The 19,632-nt window shown below is 36.7% G+C and overlaps 3 protein-coding genes, 1 long non-coding RNA gene and 1 pseudogene across 6 annotated transcripts in view; 2 read left to right on the top strand and 3 right to left on the bottom strand.

The window, feature by feature from the left end:
* Positions 1 to 3,170: 3,170 nt before the first annotated feature.
* LOC110276422 (uncharacterized) lies at positions 3,171 to 4,255 on the bottom strand. The gene is made up of 3 exons (XR_008003668.1): positions 4,062 to 4,255; positions 3,498 to 3,592; positions 3,171 to 3,331 (listed from the first exon to the last, which is right to left on the bottom strand). It is a non-coding gene; the product is annotated as an uncharacterized LOC110276422 (long non-coding RNA).
* On the top strand, positions 4,253 to 11,454 carry LOC107470729 (pentatricopeptide repeat-containing protein At1g74900, mitochondrial). Of its 3 annotated transcripts, none has more exons than XR_008003666.1 (5): positions 4,253 to 4,647; positions 6,237 to 6,489; positions 7,103 to 7,926; positions 8,390 to 9,456; positions 10,290 to 11,454. XR_008003666.1 is itself a non-coding variant. In XM_052255003.1 (4 exons), the coding sequence occupies exons 3-4, from the start codon at positions 7,414 to 7,416 to the stop codon at positions 9,356 to 9,358; spliced, it is 1,482 nt and encodes a 493-aa protein (XP_052110963.1). In that variant the 5' UTR covers positions 4,253 to 4,647; positions 6,237 to 6,489; positions 7,103 to 7,413; the 3' UTR covers positions 9,359 to 10,264. The 3 variants fall into 3 exon arrangements, 1 of the variants encoding a protein (XP_052110963.1); XR_008003667.1 differs by lacking the exon at positions 10,290 to 11,454 and adding an exon at positions 9,938 to 10,264; XM_052255003.1 differs by lacking the exon at positions 10,290 to 11,454 and having other exon boundaries at positions 8,390 to 10,264.
* Positions 11,455 to 11,980: 526 nt separating this feature from the next.
* Positions 11,981 to 13,632, top strand: LOC127743022 (protein CYCLOPS-like; annotated as a pseudogene).
* Positions 13,603 to 19,632, bottom strand: part of LOC107470723 (pentatricopeptide repeat-containing protein At2g16880) — a 6,267-nt gene continuing 237 nt past the window's right edge. The window contains exons 2-6 of the mRNA XM_052255685.1: positions 17,670 to 19,628; positions 15,911 to 16,036; positions 15,631 to 15,758; positions 13,902 to 13,994; positions 13,603 to 13,732 (exon numbers count right to left, since the gene is read on the bottom strand). Of these exons, the coding sequence (XP_052111645.1) occupies positions 17,766 to 19,628 (1,863 nt within the window). The 3' untranslated portion in view covers positions 13,603 to 13,732; positions 13,902 to 13,994; positions 15,631 to 15,758; positions 15,911 to 16,036; positions 17,670 to 17,765. The remainder of the gene's footprint in view (positions 13,733 to 13,901; positions 13,995 to 15,630; positions 15,759 to 15,910; positions 16,037 to 17,669; positions 19,629 to 19,632) is intronic.
* LOC127739680 (uncharacterized) lies at positions 15,627 to 17,386 on the bottom strand. The gene is made up of 4 exons (XM_052255684.1): positions 17,164 to 17,386; positions 16,526 to 16,530; positions 15,911 to 16,036; positions 15,627 to 15,758 (listed from the first exon to the last, which is right to left on the bottom strand). The coding sequence occupies exons 1-4, from the start codon at positions 17,384 to 17,386 to the stop codon at positions 15,627 to 15,629; spliced, it is 486 nt and encodes a 161-aa protein (XP_052111644.1).

The raw sequence follows: 19,632 nt of genomic DNA on the forward strand, positions 1-19,632 counted from the left end.
ATGCCAAAGGCTGTTGCCGAAAAACTGATCTCCCTACAGAGAAGGTTTCTATGGAGTAAGGAGGATGGTAGACTTGGTATGGCCATGGTTAGGTGGGAGGTGGTTCAGACCCCCAAAAAGTTCGGAGGGTTAGGTGTTGGTGATGCCATGGTACGCAACACAGCCCTTCTTTTTAAGTGGTGGTGGCGGTTTTCGAAGGAGGATTGCCCCTTATGGAAGAAGGTAGTATGCTCATGTAACAACCTCAACCCCAATGTGATGTTGTCATCTCAGATGCTACCTACCCGGGGGGGGCCATGGAAGGATATATGCCAGCTACAGTTTAAGGATCAACGTCTGAAACAGAAAATGATCAACGGACTGTCCATGGAGATTGGTGACGGAAGAGGAGCTCGATTCTGGGAGGATCTATGGTTACGTGATGGGACCCTAAAAGATCTTTTTCCAAGGCTTTTCTCAGTTTCAAACCAAAGAGGATCCGTCATAGGGGATTGTGGTTTCTGGGATGGGTTAGAGTGGAGATGGAACTTCCAATGGAGGCGAGTGCTATTCCAATGGGAGTTGGATCTAGTCAACCAGCTGCATGAAACATTAAGACTGGTTAATTTAGTATATGGGAGAGAGGACAGAGTTGTATGGAAATTTGATAAACAAGGCGTATTTTCTACTAACTCTTTTGTGCAGACTATGCAGGTTGAAATGCTTCCAGAGGATATAGCGAGCTACAGCTTTACTAGAACAGTTTGGAAAGGTTTAGTCCCTTCTAGAGTTGAATTGTTCATATGGTTTGTCTTGACTGGAAAGGTCAACACGAAGGAGAGGCTGAGTCGGTTGGGAGTGATTAACCAGGAGGACACTGTCTGTGTGTTGTGTAATGAAAATATTGAATCTGGTTACCACTTATTCCTTGGGTGTGGATTCTCCTGGCAGGTGTGGTGTGCTTGGCTCTCTCTTGTTGAAAGACCATGGTCGTGTCCGGGAACGATTAAGGAGCACTTTCAAAGTTGGACTGAATTATCAACTAGTAAACATGAGCGCAAGAGGTGGATGGTATGTTTTTGTACCATTATCTGGAACATTTGGTTGGAAAGGAACATGCGGATTTTTCAAAATAAAGCAAAAGGGGTTAAAGAGATCATCTACCAGTCCTCCATACACTACAAGGAGTGGCTAGGTGTGGATCCCTCCTGTTGTTGATGGTAATGCCGAAGAGGACAGCGGGGATTAATTAGTATTTTATAACGTTTTCTTTTATAATTGTGCCCGTTTGTTACATCTATGCTCCACTTGTTGTGTTGAGCTTCTCCTTTCAAAAAAAAAAAATGGTTAGTAGCTAATCAAGTAAGCATTAGTACTGTCTACAGAGAGAGTCAGAATAAAATAACATATTACCTACTCTTTTGTCTCTTTATTTGACATAGTACTAAAAAAATTCTATAATAAAAGAAAATTGATGTGTTCAATTCCACATTTATCTTGAAGCCTAATCATGATTTAATACAATGATCAATTTGAATGTTTAAATTTAAGTGAGAATGAAATTTATTTCAAAAGGCTAATTAAGGAAGAGAATTTTATTATTCTGGATTAATAAACGTGTTTTTTTTAAATCATTTTATTTTGACTTAAATAAAATTTTGGTTCTTCGAAAATCATTTATTTTTTGTTTTGGTTTCTATAACTTTTATTTTTATTTTAACCTAATAAAATTTAAAAATTTTATACATTGTCGTTTTGATAAACTGATGATGACTCACCAATTAGTTAATCAGACGCAAGCTCTTCTTGGGGACAAAGAAAAAGTCTAAGGGAACAAATTTCTCTTTTTACTCCTCATCTGCCATGATATGTTTGTTAATTGAAGATAAAACCCACACAGATCAAATTATTTGAGGTGTATATCGAAAGAGAATTGAATTTGATTAGATAATATGTGGTTGATAAACAAGGTTTAATTTTAGCCAATTTTTTTTTTCTTTTTGGCAAATGGTCAAAATTGCATCTAGATTTAAATCTTACTAAGAGTATATTAGAGATAAGAAATTGTTAAAAAAAAAACAATATGCATGTTTTGTTCTTTCTGAACATTAAAAAAAAAGTAAAAAAATAATTATTAGATTTGAGATGAGATATAGTTTTGAAGGACAAACTGAATAATTTTTATAAGATTTTATTCTTGAACAAAAATTCAATGTTATCAATTGTTTTTTTTTTTCTATACTATATATGAGTTTGAATCTTATTGAACTAGATATTAGAAATTGATGAAAAAAGAATAAGATATTTTTTTTTTGTATTTCATCATAACTAATCAATTAAGTAGCAATTGTAGACCATCAAAAAAAAATATATATTATCAACTATGTTAAGTATGCACTAAAATTAGCTACTAATATAAAATACACATTAAAAATAAGTTAAACAACATATATATTTACACCTAGTAACTAATTTTAATGTACCCAACATTTTTCATTTATTATTTGATTTATATCCTAGCATAAGAAGTATAATCAGAACACTACTCGAAATAGAAATTCATAAAAAGATCATCAATATTGAGATCGAATAAAACAAAATTATATCCAAATCATTAGATCCTTTTCTTTGTTTGAGAATCTCACCTTCTTTTATTCTGTCTCGAACAATAACTAAGACCAATTCAATAATATTTTTTGAATTTCTAGTAAAAATAAAAAAATCCATTTATAATTTTCTATTACTTGAATTAATAGATCATCTAATTAAAAATGATAACAAAATGCATATAAATAAACTATATGCAAATTGTATACTAAGTTTGCTAATATGACAATACATAAGTATTTAACCCGTTATATTAATACTTAATAAAGCAAACTAATGACAAAGATCAAAATAATTTTTTTTTATTTAAAAAAAACAAGTATTTTATAAAATGAAAGGATTAAAGGAATAACAATCTATCTCTGAACTACATATTAGAATATGTAAAAAGAAGTTTCTGCGCAATTAAACCACATTGTAAAAAGCATTGACATTAGATCTAATGTTCGTCTTGTTAAATAATGTCTGAAAATACAAGCTGGTTGGAAATCTGACTCCCTCAGTATTTATCCTTGTGCACAAGTTTATGAAAAATAAAGATTAAAACTAACATGTTTCATTCTAATAACACAAGGAAGGAGAACAATCAAATATCTTGGTATTACAAAAAGTTGGAGTAAATATAATTACAAGAGCCACATGATGCAGTACAAAGTTACCAGTGCAGCATTTTCCTAAGTCTCTGTTATTCCAGGAATTTGCCTCAAACCACCAGCAGCTGTAAGTGCAATTTCTCCATTACCACCTTCAAAGACATTATATTGAAAACTTAAGATGAATAAATATAAACCTTTCCAAATAATGGTGGTAATAACATGCAACCAGACATAATTCTGTTGCATAAAGAGCCGAATAATTAATGTCTTAATGAACAATACAAGATCATCTTTGACGAAGATTTTGATTTTTACCCAAAACCATCTTAGGAATCCTCCACCCCAATTCTTTTCTGAATAAGATGGGGCATTATTAAACTCAATCCTCTGGCCATCCCACTCTATCCAACCTGAGATTCAATATTCATATAAAGTAAATTCAAGACGGCATAAATGTTAAATTTCAAAGCAGAAAGGTTATTCACAGATGACTATCGAACATGATGCTGTCAATCTAGTCTCAGCACAAATATGAAATGTAAATGACATCATTTTCTCTTTTCCTTTACCGAATCACACTGTGGTTCTAGCAACAATTACATCCTTTCATCACTACGATATAGTTGATGTTTAGTATTTTATAGGTAGCAAAAGACTATATATGTCAATCAATTTTATTATCAAATTCCTAAACAAGGGACCAAGTAGGAAGCAAAATAAGTGCCAAAAAAAGAGAGAGAAAGAAATAGGACATTTTGATGCACATGTAAACATGTTTTAATAGTGCATTAAAATTAAATTTAATAATAGACATTTTAGTTATTTAAATAATTTTAACATGGGAGAGACATGTGTAGAAAACTATAAACATTAACAAACCCGAGGGGGAAGCTCCTTGTTTGGAGGTCTCAAATTGTTCTTGGCCACAGAGGTGTTCCCCAGAATCAGTTCATGACCATCTACAACAATCTCAAATTCACATACAACGAACTTAACAAGAGAATAACAGAAAGCAGGAGACTGAGTTTCCTCGGAATGGAGACCTTGAAGTACCATCCCTCAAAGAACTTGTGAGCACTCCTATCGAAATGGTACTTGTTAAGTAAAAACAAAGAAAATTGCAGCAGTAAATAACTGAATTGAAATGACAAAAGAGGGAATGTGGAAAAATCACTAATTTCATTTAATCCCTTGAGCATTCAACCCTCAACCTTACCCTCTTCCATCTCTCTTTACGCCGCCGTCAACAGTTCTCCTCTATCTCTCTGCCTCGACGGCTCTACCTGTTGCCGCTGCGCTATTGACTCAACTAGTCTCCGCCGGAGTATCTCTTTTTGGATTCTCTTCTGCTCTCGCCGGAGCTCGTCGGTGGCTCGCCGAAGCTCATCTTCACTCTGCTTTGCGCCTCTATCTCTCTGCCTCGACCTTCCATTGTTGTCATTGTTCTGCCGTCGCATAAGTTGAGGTAAGCCTCCTCCTTGCCCTTGGTTCTGCCATTAATGTCTTCTGAGTTCTGAGTTTTTTCTGTTTTCTATTGCTATTATCTCCGTTTCTTCTATTTTCTTATGTTCTATCAAATCTGGGTTTGAAGAACCCCTAGTTTTGGATTTTCTGTTTTCTTCTGTTTGGATGTTCAATTTATGAATTCTGTTTTCTATCTTATTGCAATGTGACTAGTGTTGTTTGTTTTTGATAAGTGGTTCACTTTTTGATTAGTTGGGACTTCATTAATTTGCATGAATTATCTTGATTCACTTTTTATAGTCCAGTCCTTGTTCTTGTAAGCTTCTCTTATGAATTGTTCTCTTGCTTATTGTATATTCTATACCTTTGTGTTATAATTGAATTATATCATACATTTGGAACTGGATTTGGAGGGAAGTTTAATTTCATTTCAGATTAAGCACTGCAAACTTGATAAGGTTTCTGTGATTTTTTTTTTGGTTGGTGACTGAGGTTTCTGTGATTTGATGCACTGCATTCAATTCTCTAGTTAACAAATATATATTTCTTTCATTTCATGGGAGCAATCTTGTTTCCAAAGAAGTTATATGGATGGACAGATATGTGGTAAACTTGTCAATGTGGTATTGGTACTGGACTTGACAATCCTTTTGTTATACTAAATTATTTTCGAAGGTCTGCATATGATGTAAAGTATGAATATATACATGTTTTATTATTTATTTTGAAGTTATATGGTTGGTTACGTTATCAAGAATGTCTTTGTGGACCTTTTGTTCTTAATTTGGAATCCTTAACCTTAATAATAAGATCCCAAAAAATGAAGTGAATTGATCATGCATGAACCTCAATAAACTTCCATAAAATGGAATTTGATGAAACAAAACTCATTATTTTTGTTTGAGTTGATGACTTTTTGTTTTCTTTATTAGATGGTTGAAATCTTAAATTACAGTATCTGAATCTCATTACTATACATGTATGGCTAATTTGATGTGACATGGCTAAAGTCTCATTAAGAAAGCATTAATTGATTTATTCGGTGTAAAAATAACCGGTTTTTCTATGTAAAAAATTGATTTTGTGTAAAAACCAGTTTTTCAGTGTAAAAACCGATTTTTTTTAAGCCAGTTTTTATTTTTATAACCGGTTAAAATCGGTTTTTAAATTTTTAACCAGTTAATAACCGGTTTTGTCATGTAAAACTGGTTTAGTTAATTAACCTAAACTAAATATTTGGTTAACCAAAAATAGGTTTGGTTTTTGGATTAACCATAACCATGTACAACCCTAATTTATTATATTTGCACCTGGTCCTTTTTCTCTGGTGTGGAACGACTAATTTGTCTATATGCACATTGATGATCATGCTAGGCGCTTCAATTGAACTTTTGGTTGGTGGAGTTAACTCAGATTAGATAATATGATATGTTATGGCACTGCAATACAAGACTTCTGGGAAGGATTACTAATCATGCTGTACTTTTAGCTGTTCTAATTTTATTAGCTCCACACCACCCCTTTTTTTGTCACTTTGTGTCCTTTTTTCTTTGTGTGGTATTTTGATTTGGCAGTGTTATTACGTACTAGGTTGAAGAATTGACTGGACAATTAGTGTGATCAAGGGAATGGGAAGGAAGGAATAAAGAAAGAAACGAAACAAACATTTCTTTCCCGTAGCCCCCGCAGCCCCGCTCGTTGTCATCGACACTCTTCTTTGCTGGTATAGGCGTCGCGTGTGGAAGCTCCGTCGTAGTCTCCTCTGTTTGAGCTCTCTCTCTTTGTTCGCCTGTGTCACCGTCTCCTCTGTCGTTGCCGTCACTTCCCTTCCTCCTCACCGCCGGTAAGCGCTGTGATAATATTGTCTAGTTTTGTTAATAATTTTTGCTGTGTCCCCTTTCTCCTTTGTGGCCCTCTCAATTTTTTAACTTCTACGGTATGCTTTGATTTCCCGTTCTCACGTGCATCTCTGAATATTTTCATGATTTGGTTGTAATAAATCAAAATAATTAAATTGGCAATTTCGGTACTTTTCTTTCCTGCCATCATTACTAGCACGATCCAAGCAGCTTCAGAATTAGAATCGTTGGTTTAAGTTTCAGTTGCTTTGAAAGTTGTGGTCACATTTGATTCATCTTAGTTGTTGCTATTTATGTTGATAATAAGCACCATTATTACACCTTTGCTTTTTGCATATAAGGTTCTACTACAGTCAACTTAATGATATGGTTTCTGCTGCATTTTATAATGATTTATTTCTCATATTGAAAGTTTAATCCATATATTTTGTTTAAATATGTGTTTTCTATTAGAAGTTGTAAGATATCATTCTCAAGAGCTATTTGTACCTTTAAGGAAATTTTCCTATAATTCTTAAAGGTTTATATGGGATATCTTTGTGGCATCAATGCATTTCCTTGCATCTGATATAAATTATTGTGTTTTGTTTGGAACAGGCATTGGGGTATCTTCAATTAGTGTGTTCTAATTAAACCAGTTGAACCTTAACGGTTCATTGACCGGTTCAGTTCTCGCAACCTTGACACTAACACACACTCACCTTCCACCTTCACACTCTCACAGAGCTTCACCCAGACAGTCACTCTCACCTCTCTACCTCACTCACCGCACGGTAACTGCCGACCACAACGTCAGCCAACGACAGCGGAGGTCGTCAAACGTCACTCTCTTCGCCGACTCCTGTGCCTCGTCCCTGCACTGTCAGTGTTTGCTCACTCGGTTCAGACCAAAATAGTAAAAAAAAAAAATGCTCAGTCGGGCACTGCCCAAACCCCCTAAACCAAAAACCTCGTTCTCGCTTCCACCTCGAACATTTTCAGCCTGCACCCACTGTCCATCGCCACCCCAACCGGCAGCAGAAGAAGACGCCAATGCCGTAGCCAAACTCGTCCTCCAATCAGACCCCAAAACCCTCTCTGAAGCCCTAGCAAAGCCCACATTCCAATGGTCCCCGCACCTTGTTGACAGGGTTTTGAAGCTTGTGTGGAACCACGGGACCAAAGCCCTCCAATTCTTCAACGCCCTGTTCCACCACCCGACCTACGTCCACTCCCCTTCTTCGTTCGACCACGCTGTTGACATCGCAGCACGCATGCGCGACTATCAGGCCGCGTGGGCTCTTGTGGTTCGCATGCGCTCCCTCCGCATTGGGCCCACTTCCAAGACCCTTGCCATCCTAGCCGAGCGCTATGCCTCCGCTGGAAAAGCCCACCGGGCTGTTAACGTGTTCCTGTCCATGCACCACCACGGCTGCCGCCAGGTATCACTATGACATTGTAGCATAAATCCCGAGTAGTTACTAGTTACTCACGTGATAGTTACTTACTGGTTGTAGTTAGTTGTAAGTTAGTTATGAGTTAGCTAGTGGCAGTTAAAGTAAGCTATGAGGATACGAAAGAAACTCAGATTCACAAGTTAGAGAGTAGAGTACAGAACTCAAGGACCTGGTTGGTTTGTGAAAACATTTTCTGTTTTCAATATTTTGTGTTAAACAAAAAAGCGAGAACTGAGAAAACTTCTTATTTTGTTTTCTATGTTCGGTTTTCCTTTCACAAATCCCTGTAAATAGAAAACATTAGAAATAATATATAACTTGGAGACACAAGCCAAGCAAACCCCAAGTTTTCTTATTCTCTATTTCACACACCTACAATTCAAAGTTGTCTTGTTTCTATTAATTTTTGTATGATCTCGTGAATTTTAGTTTTTGATGATAAAACCAGGACCTTGCCTCTTTCAACACCATCCTTGACATTTTGTGCAAATCAAGGCGCGTGGAGATGGCTCATAACCTCTTCAAGACATTCAGGAGCAGGTTTAATTGTGACAGTATCACCTATAACATAATCGCCAATGGTTGGTGCTTGATTAAGCGACCCCCTATGGCGTTGCAGGTGTTTAAGGAGATGGTTGAGAGAGGCATCATGCCAACGCTGGTGACATATAACATAATCTTGAAAGGGTATTTTATGACTCGTCAATTGAATGAAGCTTGGGAGTTTTTCTTGGAGATGAAGAGGAGGAAGTGCGAGATTGATGTTGTTACATACACTACTATGATTTATGGGTTCGGGGTTGCGGGAGAGGTTAAGAAATCAAAGAGGATTTTCGATGAAATGGTTGGAGAGGGGGTTGTTCCAAATGTTGCTACTTATAATGCTTTGGTGCATGTTTTGTGCAAGAAGGATAATGTGGAGAATGCTGTCTTAGTTTTTGAAGAGATGGTGATGAAGGGGTTTGTGCCAAATTCAGTTTCTTACAATGCTGTTATAAGAGGGTTTTGTCATGCTGGTGAGATGGAGAGGGCATTGCGGTTTATGGCTAGAATGGAGAAAGAGGGGTGTCATCCAAATGTTCAAACATATAATGTGGTGATTCGGTATTTATGTGATGCTGGGGATATTGAGAAAGGTTTGGAGTTGTTTGAGAAGATGGGGGATGGGTCATGCTTGCCGAATCTAGACACGTACAATGTTTTGATTAGCGCAATGTTTGTTAGAAAGAAATCTGAGGATTTGATGGTGGCTGGAAAATTATTGTTAGAGATGATCAATAGAGGGTTTTTACCCCGGAAGTTTACTTTTAATCGTGTGCTAAATGGGCTTGTCCTAACCGGCAATCAAGATTTTGCAAGGGAGATTTTAAGTATGCAGAGCAGGTGTGGTCGTCTTCCTCGTCAGTTGAAATTGTGAGGCCCTTAATGTTAGACTTGAGTTTGGAGAAACATTGAACTCAAAATTTGGGCAATGTATTTGATGATCATGCCATAGAGAGCCTTCATCCACACAAGGTTCATTGATTTTGTTCTCCTTTCAGCTTCTGTTTATTGCATAATATAATTCAGGCTAAGGTGATATTGTCTATATTATGTTAAAAATGTGTTAGTTCTGCATATGCTGTTTTCTATTTTTGGTTGTGGTATAGTGCCTGAATGGAGAAAGAAGGCATGATTAATGCTGTAGCGAAATTGGAGTCAATCACTTTTTGAAATTGATTCCCAAAACTCATCTTTTTGTGACCCGGATTTGTCAATATTTTACTCCTTAATTCTTACTAGTGGTTTTGTGTGTCATTGTTTCGTGAATACAGATAATCCTTCATCCATAATTTTTTATTCTTTTTCCCTTATATGTAGATTCAACTTATATGTAGATACTATGATTTAGGAATGTAACCAAAACTAAGAATGAAACTATTATAAACAAGAGGTAGTATTATTCCGCCAAATTCTTTCTCTTTTAGCTTATACTATTGTTGATACATGAAAACAGGTCATGGAACATTTTGCATCAGAGAATATTGTGTATTTAGAGTTGAGAAGTACTCCCATGGTGATTAAACTTACGCTGACAAAGCTGACCATGAAAAATTGAGAAAGCTGACCATGAAAAATTGAGTAAACTTACTCTGACAAAGCTGACCATGAAAAATTGATTAAACTCTACTCTCTAGCTTGTGAATCTAGGTATTCTTTCGTATCCTCATAGCTTACTTTAACTGCCACCAGCTAACTCATAACTAACTTACAACTAACTACAACTAGTAAGTAACTATGACGTGAGTAACTAGTAACTACTTGGGATTAATGCTACAATGTAATAGTGATACGTGGTGCATGGACAGGAACACATTAACAGCCTGGTGGGCTTTTCCAGCGGAGGCATAGCACTCGGCTAGGATGGTGAGGGTCTTGGAAGTGGGCCCAATGCGGAGGGAGCACATGCAGACCACAAGGGCCCACGCGGCCTGATAGTCACGCATGCGTGTTGCAATGTCAACAACGTGGTCGAATGAAGAAGGGGAGTGTATGTAGCTCGGGTGGTGGAACAGGGCGTTGAAGAATTGGAGGGCTTTGGGCCCGTGATGCCACAGAAGCTTCAAAACCCTGTCGACAAGGTGCGGGGACCACTGGAAGGTGGGCTTTGCTAGGGTTTTGGGGTCTGATTGGAGGACGAGTTTGGCTACGGTATTGGCGTCTTCTTCTGCTGCCGGTTGGGATGGCGATGGACAGTGGGTGCAGGCTGAAAATGTTCGAGGTGGAAGCGAGAATAGGGTTTAGAGGGTTTGGGCAGTGCCCGAGTGAGCACAGTGCAGGGACGAGACACAGGAGTTGGCGAAGAGAGTGACGTTTGACGACCTCCGCCATCGTTGGCTGACGTTGTGGTCGGCGGTTACCGTGCGGTGAGTGAGGTAGAAAGGTGAGAGTGAGGTCCAGACTCCTTTTGGGGCTGAACGTGAGGTCCAAACTCCTTTTGGGGCAGTGTCCGACTTCTACTTGTGCTGAGGTGCTGAGTCTTAAGTTAGCAAGGGTTTAAAGTAGGTTTTTAGTAGATTGGGTCTTGAATATACATGAGGATGTCAGTATATTTATAGTAGAATAGATAACCACCTTTTAGTGTAGTTCCACCTTTGATGGTTGATACAGTTCCCTTTTTCTAGGAGAGTTGTTGAACCGAACTCTATGTGGTCGGATAGGTGTAGATGATGCCAGCTCTCTTGGGTGGACTTTTATTTATTTTGGGTCTAGCTATATTTTTGCACTAGGGTATGAACAGTGCCTTTGCTCGAGTCTAAGCTTGACGAGATCAGCCTCAAGCATTTGTAGATCGTGTTGCTAAGTCGGGTATTGGACATGTTTTTGTGAAAATTTTGAAACGTAACGTCTTTTCGTAGTCTTTGTACGTTACTTCTGTGGTTACCTTGGTAACCGTGTGTGTCATAAATGAGGAGATATGAAATTACTCCTTTGCCCCTAGCATCTTATAAATACCAAAAATCCTTTCGCTTTTTTCTTTTTTGCTTCTTTTTCTGAGTTGCTTCATCTTCATTTTCTCTCAAAAAGTTCTTCGTAATCCCTCTTCTTCTTTCAAGATTTGTTTTTCTTGAATTCCTTTTTGGGTGTTTTTGTTCGTTTATTGGAGGTTTTGGATCGTACGTGTCTTGCTGTTGTTGTGCATCCTTTCCGCTTCGCATTCCTTCGAGGTTAGTTCCTTTAATCTTTTGAACTTCTCTCTGCGTTCTGGGTGTTGTGCTATTTGATATATCCATATTTTACAATTATTTTTTTAGCTTAAAAAGAGTAGATTTTATCAACTACCTTGCATTTATTCCTTGAAATTGCATGTTTTTGTGAATATTTCTTTAATTGTGCTTAATTGTGAAAACATGTTTGTTATGCTTAAATTTGCCAAATTTAATTCACTTTTCTCCCATTTGATGCCTTGAGGTGTTTACCCCACGTATCAAAATCTCGGCTGAAGCCATTATTCAATTAATATTATTAGCCATTTGAAGTCTCATTGTTAAATGCAGGCATGGTTCTTAGTGATCAAAGAATGACTAGAAGCCGGTCGTCCGAATTGAGGAGGAGGTATACTGAAATGCAAAATGCACAGGCAGCACAAGGTAATCTATGTGCATGGTGCCTCAACATGGTGATGGTATTGACACTATGAAACAAGAAGCAGCAAATTTAAATGGTATTGATTGTCGAGTATGAGCTTCCAAACCAGCAGCGATCATTCATGACTCCATCCAACTCATCTTCATCTACCTTCAAGACACTTCAATTTGGTGATGCGGATAAAGTTTTATCTTCTGTAAGCATACTAAAAGACACACTGCAACGCAAGAGAGCTGAGAAGGAAGCCACAGATAAAAGCCTAAATGGAATCTTTTGTCCTCAAGAACCTGTTTTCCACAGAAAATTGGAGTCATCAGAAGCCAGTGAATGTTCAAACTATGTCCAATGGCCAAGTTGATCACGGAGTCCTGCAAATGCTCGAAGGATCGATAAACTTTGTTATGGATAGCTTTGCTAATCAGACAAACCAAATGTATATAGGGACAGCTTCACGAGAACCTTCTCAAAGTGAATCCTCTGCTGCTGCACCTGTTGTCTCCTTTGGTTTAGATGCTTGTGAAGGTCCCAGCAATTAAAATCAAACTCTCGGTGAAAGCTCATGGAAACAAGTGGGAGCGAGTAAAAGTTCAGAGAATTCTCAAAATAAAGTCAAAGGTATAAGTTTTAACAATGATTATCCTAAATAATTTTTCATTTGACTTCCTTCATCATGTTCATTTTGTTTGATATCAAAAATAAACTAAATCAGAACTCAGAATAGAATATTTCTTGATTATTTGGTTTTCAATCAGTATAAAATATTTTTTATATTATTTAGTTTTTTTTTTTAAACAAATTTCCATCTTTTTCCCCATTAAACTACAATTGTGTTTTTGTGGACGTGCAGGTTTCAGAGAGCAGATAATGGATAATCTCAAAGATGACCGTAAGGTATAGCCTACTCTCATATTATAACTTACTTCGATAGAATTATGGTTTCAACAAGAGTTACTATTTATATCATATTTTTCCTTTAAATCTTGTTAAATTGTGCAGAGGAGAAGTCTAGACAGATATGGATCTGTATCGTCAGCAGTCTCAGGTAGCCATTTATTTTTGGATTACCATGTTAATGACTACTTTTTTAGATTCTACTTTCTACAATATCATATGCATTTAGATAATTGTAAATCCATGGATCTTAATATAACAAAATATACTAGTTAGATGCTCGAGGTACTGTTAACGAATAAAGGTAGAGCATATTAAATATTGGAATTAAGATTTACCATGTGAAATTCTAACTTATGCTAAGACAGAGATTTTATGTCCAAATCACAAATCACAATTGCTTAATCATTTTGACATGATTATCTGGATCACATGATGGGAACTATAGGGAAAATGATGAAAAAATTATTTGAGTTGAAATTATGGCTTTTTGTTTGACTCTCTCTTATCTCTCAAACTAAATGGTTGTGCAGAGGAAAAAGTAGACACCACAAAAATGCGCAGGGTGGAACGTTCCTTTGTAGATCAATCCTTAGAAACACATATAATGGAGTTTCGTCCTATTTCGTATTGTATTCGATACCTGTTTCATTTGTAAAGCCATGTTCTTGGGATGCAGAATGGCTGAGGCAAAGGAAAGAAAGTTAACACCATCAGTTCCCTCGGACATGCAAGCTGTCTTGAAGCGGTGCGAGACCCTTGAAAAGGAAGTCTGTCCTTCATGAATAGGTAATCAAAGAAAAACAAAGTTTAGCACCTACTAAGATAGTAAGATGAAACATACATTATAGAATCACTTGAATTTTCATTCTTTATTTTCCTACTAACTGTTAAACTTAGTAAACGAATTGTATATACATGAATTGATATATTGATCATACGCTGCGAATTTTCAGGAAGGATTCTGAACAGACAAAACAGATAGAAGACCTTCAGAAGCAGAACAAGAGTTGGCAGATGAAAAAGAGCGCCTCCTAGAAGAGATTGAAAGAATGTTATCAGAGAATGGAAAAATCTAATGCTTTTGTATCTCACCATAGTTAAGTTATGGGAGTTTAGGCCAACACCTGATAAATAGTGAATCTCTGAAATCAATTTGCGAAATATTCCGTAAATTTCATATTAATTTTGTAACTTGTAAAATCTAACTGTTATTTGAGATTTGAGAAGTGCAGATTAGGATATCATATTGCTAATGAATTTGGTGAACTAGAACATGGATCTAATGCACTTATAAAGCTTAGCATGATTTAGGATTGTAAGAAATGTGCAAATAGTAGGCTATATAACAAGTGTTTGGCCTTGTATTCCATCTAGCATTGATTTTTGCTTCTTGAGTATTCTTTGCTTGAATCAACTTTAGACTAAAAAAAAACACACGAATTCTTAATTGAATTGTGTTATGTTGTATATATAAAATATTAAATATTTCATCAACTAACACCAAGCATAATTAAGAAAAACAAGGGAAATTGATCCTCACAATTTAATTTTCACTTGAAAATGTTAAATATGATATTTAATTACACAATCACCAAACATGTGATAGAGACTCTTATGAGAAATCACACTTAATTTTGTCGCATAAATTAAATTGAAAAGATTCATTTCTTAAAATATGGTAGCTCCATTCAGTTTTCATACAAAAATGATTCCTAACAACTTTTATCAATTCAAGTCATAAACTTGAGTGAACAAGAGTGTAATCCAATTCAACCACGAACTTAGATTTGTTATTTCCGATTACTATGGCGGAACAAGACCTTTCATTCAAATCAAACTATTACATCTTTAATTTTCACTCATACTATGCATAACTATATGAAGCAGCCCGTTACTTTTCATGGGACAAGAATGTCACCTTCTACAATTATAATGTTACAATTAAAGGGCATCGCACTTGTCAAAATTAAGTGCTATGATCTATCTCCACCAAAAAAAAAAAAAAAAAAAATGCTATGATCTATGGATGCTGAAAATATCCATTCGACCAAGCCTCTTCCCATATTCAACAGCTAACCAAGCTACAAAGGATAAGTATGCCAAAAGAAAACACGTACAATATCCATGATGTAAAACACCGATATGTTTTAGATAGTAGTAGTTGTAGGAACCTAAAAAAGGTTATAGAGATCAAAGAAGTTGAGAACCCAGCCACGAGACCGGCTATGGTTTCCCATTTCCAATACTTGTTCCTTATCCTACCGGAAAACCACGAGCGCACCATCTCTGTGGCCCTGATAGAAGATTCATGCATAACACAAATGACAACATCATAAAAATATATTTATAAATTATAGTTTTCAAAAGTACAGGTGTATACGGCTTGCTAACTCAACCATATGGTGATGCAAAAATATCTCTATGAACAGTAACTTTATCTTCAGAATTATAGACTTTACCATGAGAACTGATTTTATATGTCAAAAATTCCTATCTAAGGCAATGCCACACCTATTTATGTGATCATAAAACCTTTTGGCACAAAAATGACAACTATAATGTTACACACTCTCTACAAACACATTTTAATTATGTCTAACAATTTAGATCATAGCAAATAAGCAATAAAATATTTGGTTTGGCATAGAAATAATGTAAAGTACTCACATATTAGAATATAGTTTAATCTTCTCAAGAGCAGACTGCCCATCTGCCTGGCAACTGAAAAGGTTATCTTGATCAAAACGCACTTTAGATACACCAGATGTGTACCAACAATCATAAGTTTCGTTGACCTAAGAGGAGGAAGAGAAAATATAAATGATATTGTAATACTATAGAGCTAACCTAAATCGTGATAATTGTTAACTATTATTATTTATGACACTTCTAAGAAACGTTCACATAATCAAAAATGTTATCGAAGACCACAGGTTGGGATTCCAACCTTAAATTTGTATTGTGCCAACCATGCAGCACCAAAATTAGGCCTGCAATAAAGAGGAAGGGCCTCATTTGGAGCCTCGGCAAATGCAACTTGTATCTGACCTGAAAAGTTATCTTTATACTCCACCTGAAACAGTGTTAAGGAAAATTATTTAAAACCGCCCCCAAAACAATTATCACTTGCTCTTTAATAATCACAATCATCAAACGATAAACCATGGATAAGCTATATGTGCTGCATGTTCACTCGAGCACGTGCACACACGATATAAATATTACTGATTTATTACATCTCAAAAAACAATCATTTGTCACTGAGACAAATATAAATAACCACCAAATGGACGATTGGCAGTAATTCATAATAACCTGGAATACTGAAGCCCAATAGTGATCAAATCTACAGCGATATTTGCTCCTTTCAAAATGATGAAATACATCTTTTGCTTTATAATTTAACAATCCAAGTTCGCATATCTTGGATGACCTAAGATCAACACTTGTAATAAAAAATGGTAACAGCAGACACAATGTGATGAGAACTAAAATATGCCATAAAAATGACATTTCTTCACAAGGCTTCAAACAAAATCACTATTATGAATCAAAATAATACCAGAACTGAAAAAACATAAACCAAAGCAATGATTAGCACAAAAAAAAAATATCTATAAGGTGCAACACTAGTTTAAAGCATTTAATTCACTTCCTTTGCAACCAAATTATTATATACTGAAAGAGACAACATACATGAGCACATTTTTCCATGAAGACCACATAAATGATGATATTGTCTACCGTCTACCTAAACTGATAAGGACTATTACGCCCTGATATGCAGACCTCAAAAGTTAGAACGTCAACAGACTCAACATTTCCATGACCCAACACCAACAATAACAAATGCCTTAGTTCTTGCCTTTGTCACTAAGTAACCCAATTGTGATCAAAATGTCTACAATCCAAAACTAGCATTTCCCACAACGAATTCAGACTTTCACTTTCTTATAAAGATAAATAAATAACTAAATGAACAAGTAGAGCAGCTAAGTGAATTCAATATTTTGTTAAATTAAGCATTCACTAAACTCCCTTTTACTTGAACAACTCCCACCTTTCAATACCTTAACCACACTACTTACTGAGCTAAATTCTACAATCCAAAAAAAAACAAGGGAAAAAATTTTTGTTGTTGTTCTAGTTTGAGCAAATGAACATAAGTTTCGGAAGTGATTGAATATAAAAGAAGCAAACCTTTGGAGACAATTTTGCACTGTGATGGGAGAGAAATGGGCCTAGAGATTGAAAAATTGTCGAAAACCACCAACAACAACCCTACCAGAAACAGAATCGAGAAGAGCGCCATCAAGGGGAGTGCAATTGCCAGAGCCAATCGCAGCACGGAAAGCCAAATGGGGATTTTATTGGGAATACGCAGAACGCACCTTATTCCAAATGGGTTTGCTATTGTTATCATTTAAAACAATAAAAAACAAGTGGACTCTGTTCAGACCCCTAACATGTCTGTTGCATAATGGATTGCAGTGTGAGAATAGATCTATAATTTCTATTAAAGCAACACTCTGTTCGTGCAGATAATAAAGCATATAAAACATCTCTTGAGGACATGAATAACTTTCTCTAACCTTTAACTATGGATACCATCCATAATAATGACTAGGGAAAAAAATATTGATTACACAGTCACAGTTTACAAACGCCACAAAATCTAATATAATGTTGGAAAATTGGATACTTACATGAAATAATGGATTGTCATCACAGCAAAACCACCAATAAAATGGGTTCAACATGATGAACATCAGGAATCCAAATGCCAATTTGAATTTATTGTGTCAATCTGATAAGGAGGCCTTCGATATGCTTTTTCGCCTCTTCAATAGCCCATCCATTAACTTGAAATACGCAGATTTATTCAAACTAACTCCTTTCTGCTCTGATTCTTGAAATAGTTTCATTGCCTCTTTGTACTTCCCTTGAGTACAAAAATTACTTATCTGTTCTGAGTAATCCATGTCACCTGAACCAAGCATTTGTGAAGTGTCTTCACTTATCATATTTGGACTTGTCTCTAGGAGTTTTGACATGAATTTCTTTGCTTCCTCAGTTCTCCCAGCATGAGTAAGTGCACCAATGATGGCAGTATAAGTATATCGGTCCGGCCCCAATTTTTTCTTCTCCATCTCAGTCATGAGGTCAAATGCTTCATCAAGTTTCCCTTCTTTGCAAAGGACGGAAATCAACGTGTTGTACGTAACTGCATCAACGGGCTTACCTTTAGTGATCCATGTGTTAAATAAATTAAAGGCCTTCTCGAACATACCATGTTTGCAAAGCCCTCGAAGAAGAATGTTACATGTAATAACATCCGGCTTGAATGAGTTCTCAACCATTCTGTTATAGAACAAGAATGCTTTCTCCACTGCTCCCTCCCAGCAGTAACCATGAATAATTATGTTACACGTAGCTTCATTGGGGGCCAAACCTTTATCTAAAAGCTCATTCAATTTATCTACAGCCTGATCAGTTTTTAAAGAATGGCACAACCCCCTAATTATAGTGTTATAAGTGACAACACTAGGAATGATCCCCTTCTCCTTCATCTCATCCCAAAGCTTCAGAGCTTTGTTTGTTTGTTCATTTTTAAAGTATCCCATGATTAGAGTTCCATAGGTTACCTCATCGAGAATATAACCTCGCTTTGCAGCCTTCACAGTCAACTCGTATGCCTCTTTGAGCAGCTTCTCCGTGCACAATTTGTGCACTATAGTGTTCAGAGTAAAAGTATCCATCTTTAAACCTTTCCTCCCCATTTCATCCATCATCTTAAAAGCTTCTCCCAGATTTCCTGCTTTACAATAACCATTGATCATAGTATTATAAGTAAAACAGTCCGGTGAAAACCCACTCTCCACCATCTTTGCCACGACACAGCCGGCTTCATCCATCTTACCTTCCTTACAATACCACTTCACCATTATATTGTGAGTCACCGCGTTCGGCTTGACTCCCTTTCCCTTCATTTCCTCAACCAACTTGAATGCCTCCACACTCCCCCGCCATTGAAAACACCCGTCAACCAAAGTATTGTAGGTAACCTCATCCGGCATCACCCTCAGGCTCTCCATCTCATCCCTTAGGCTAATCGCCTCCTTGACCTTCCCCTCGTCGCACAAACCCCTCATGATTGTATTATAAGTCCAAATATCCGGTACCATGTCGTTCGCTCTCATCAACTCGACAACCTCGGCAGCCTCCTTCAACCACCTCAACTTACAATAGCCATGAACCAAGATATTATAGGTGTTCCTATTTGGGGAAACCCCGCTACCTTTCATCTCTAGCAAAACCTCCCTAACCTTACTCAATTGGCCCTTCCTACACAATGCATCAAGAATAGTATTGTAAGTGATATTATCAGGAGAACAAGCAAAATCAGTCATTTGGTTCATGAAGCTAAGAGCATCATTAAAATTATTATCAAGACAAGAACCATGGATCAAGATGTTGAAGGTGGTGGTATTTGGGGTTATACCGAGCTTAAGGGAATCGTTGAAGACTTGTTTGGAGAGGTGAATGGAGTGGGAGGAATGAGGGTGGCGGCGGACGAGGGAGGAGAGGAGGGAGTGGCAGGTGAGGAGGTTGGGTTTAATGCGGAGGCGCTTCATCTTGTTGAAGAGCTGGAAGGCGAGATCGGGGTGG

Source organism: Arachis duranensis, chromosome 10 (assembly GCF_000817695.3).
Source record: "Arachis duranensis cultivar V14167 chromosome 10, aradu.V14167.gnm2.J7QH, whole genome shotgun sequence".
In the NCBI taxonomy this organism is placed as follows: Eukaryota; Viridiplantae; Streptophyta; class Magnoliopsida; order Fabales; family Fabaceae; genus Arachis; species Arachis duranensis.